Here is a 2,661-nt window from a genome sequence, read left to right as displayed (position 1 = left end):
CACTCTGATGTGTGTCAGGATATGGATGGGAAATAATGATAATAATAATAATAATAATAAAATTATTATTATTATTATTATTCAAAAGTGAAACAAAACGTTTTCAAAACAAGATGATTTAAATAACTGAATGCTTCCTCCCACTTCTTTGATGAGCATCCTCCATATGGAGCACCGTGCAATGATGGGAATTTTCCTRTACAGCCCTGCACCAAACACTTTTTATATAGAAGGGAATTACCACACAGCCATATTTTATTCTTATTTTCACACATGTCAGGGGGACAAATTTGATGCAGCTTAATTACAGTGAAATATTGGCGTTTAAATCAGACTGAATGAATTGCTCTCTTACACGCAGACACATAAAAAGGGAAAAGACTGGACAAAAAAAATATTCCTTGGGTTCCCTCTTTTATTTCTGCTSTGAATTGTTTCACTAATGAAAGCAGCAGAGAATGGAGGCACAACAGAGACCCTTAATGACATTTGCTAAGCTGTAGCACAGCTGCACATGCGTGCTGTGCTTCTTAATCAGACACTTTATGGCATAAAATTACAGAATCTTTTACATTTTTTAACAAACGCCAAGTGATAAAGCAGCAGATAGCTCTGTTTTTTTGCCTTTTCATCACAATTGATTTGAAATGCGTTGTTTTTGTCGACATATGTTCAATCAGATATATTTTCCAGTCAGGTTGATATTAATAATAAGAGCAAGTCTTTATGGAACATTTGCCCCATAAACCTTTGGTCTGACTCCACGTTGCTGCACAGTTTTCAGTTTTAGAGGCTCTGTTAGCTTCCTGCTTCCACGGGCCTCCAGCCACTCTGGTAACTCCTCGCCTTCTCTGTGTCTGCCCGTTTTTAGGTGAAAAACCTTTTAAATGTGAGTTCGAGGGCTGCAACCGGAGGTTCGCGAACAGCAGCGACAGGAAGAAGCACTCCCACGTGCACTCCAGTGATAAACCCTACATGTGCAAGGTCAGAGGCTGCGACAAGTGCTACACCCACCCGAGCTCCCTGCGGAAGCACATGAAGCTGCACTGCGCCACCAACAAGGCCCACGTCTCCAAAGACGACGGCGGCGGTGGCGGCGGCGGCGACGCGCGGCTCGGTGAAGAGGACCAGGCCGCGGAGGGCAGGTCGACCCAGATCAGCCCCCCGCACCCTCCCACCTCAACTCAGGACGTCCCCCTGTCCCCCGAGAGTCGGGACGACTCGACCCCGAGGTCACGCTTCCATCACGCGTTTGACAGCAGCTTGGACTACCCCGTGCACAGGGCGCAGCCCCTCCTGGACCCCTTGTTGCTGCAGAGGGGCGGCTACAGGTCCCAGTCCTCCCAGTATCCCTGCAGCCAGACGGGGCACGCGTTCCCCCAGACCTCTCGGACTTTCTCCTCCGCCTCGTCCTTTCAGAAAAGCATCGTGAACGGATGGTACACGTGCCACAGCGGCGTGGACTCGTTCCCACCAAAGCAGTGCAGCAACATCCCCTCTCTTTGAGACTCTGGTGGGACACATTCAGCTGCAGACCCCTTATGTGTCCCCCCCCCTGCTGTAGCTTCAGACTGGCAGCTGTTTCTCTCTACTTTTTGTGAATGTTGTATCAGGTAGTTTGTGAGARGTCCTCAGTCACCCTGCGTTGCCAAACGTGTCCAAGCTTTTCTTTTCCTTGTTGTTGTGAGGCCTTTAAATCTTCGGACAGGAACAAAGTTCATCGCTTATTTGTTGTTTAAGATAGCCTGTCGATTTGATAAAGATTCTTAAAATACAAGTTTCTTAATTTAAGTGGAAATCCATATCTGTGTATTGAGTTTTATGACATTTCTATTCTTCTGAAAGGGTTAAAAAGGAAAAAAAAAAAAAAAAAATAAAGCCTTGCTGAATGTAGCCCTCACTGTAGGGGTCTTTGTTGAATGTAAACTAGGTGTAATGTATGTCGGGATGAATAGAAAATATATTCATGATTTATGTATGTCGCAAGATGAATAATTATCTGGAAGATCTTTTTTTTTCAGTTAAATTTCAAGATCTAACAAGCCCCACGTGGTGGGCCTGGAGCATGGTTTGTCTGTAATTAAAATACCACCAGGCTCATCATTATTATTATTTTAAATATTATTATTATTTTTCTTCCCTTGACTAAGTTGAAATATTTCGCCTCCTTCATTAAACATTCCTTGTACAATATGTATGTTCACATTTCTGTGCAAAGTGAGTAAAACCACAGTGTTCATGTTAATGGTATAATTAGACTCCAGTTCCACTGTACATAAGCCTACTGTATAATTAATTATGTACCTTATATTTTATTAAAGTGTCTATATTCTCTTTGATCAGACGTGCGTGAGATCAACTCATTTTACACTCAAACTTTCTTCTTCTGAAATATATATATTTTATATATAATAATCTATGTCTTGTTTCCAGATTTGCAGTTTTTGTGTAGCCTTGCATGAACTCTGGAAACATCAAGCTTTCCTGCAGAGAAAATTGACTTAAATTTATGAGTTAAATGCTTTTTCAACTAAAAACTGCTCCAGTAACCAAACCAATCTTCTTCCAAAATATATTTATTTTCTTTTACGTTAATGTGCATTAAATTAACAAAAACTGACCCTTTTAAACCAGTTGGGCTAATTTTACACTATATATATA

General features: G+C 41.7%; 1 protein-coding gene across 1 annotated transcript; it reads left to right on the top strand.

The window, feature by feature from the left end:
• Nucleotides 1–871: 871 nt before the first annotated feature.
• On the top strand, nucleotides 872–2,339 carry LOC106511528 (zinc finger protein ZIC 1; the record flags this gene model as incomplete). Its single annotated transcript, XM_014000287.1, is given in 1 exon segment — nucleotides 872–2,339. A coding segment is annotated over 1 exon segment (635 nt), but the record flags the coding sequence as incomplete, so codon positions are not given.
• Between the last annotated feature and the right edge of the window lie 322 nt (nucleotides 2,340–2,661).

Source organism: Austrofundulus limnaeus, unplaced genomic scaffold (genome assembly GCF_001266775.1).
Source record: "Austrofundulus limnaeus strain Quisiro unplaced genomic scaffold, Austrofundulus_limnaeus-1.0 Scaffold2893, whole genome shotgun sequence".
NCBI classification, from domain to species: domain Eukaryota; kingdom Metazoa; phylum Chordata; class Actinopteri; order Cyprinodontiformes; family Rivulidae; genus Austrofundulus; species Austrofundulus limnaeus.
This window is presented reverse-complemented; position numbering and strand designations above follow the sequence as displayed.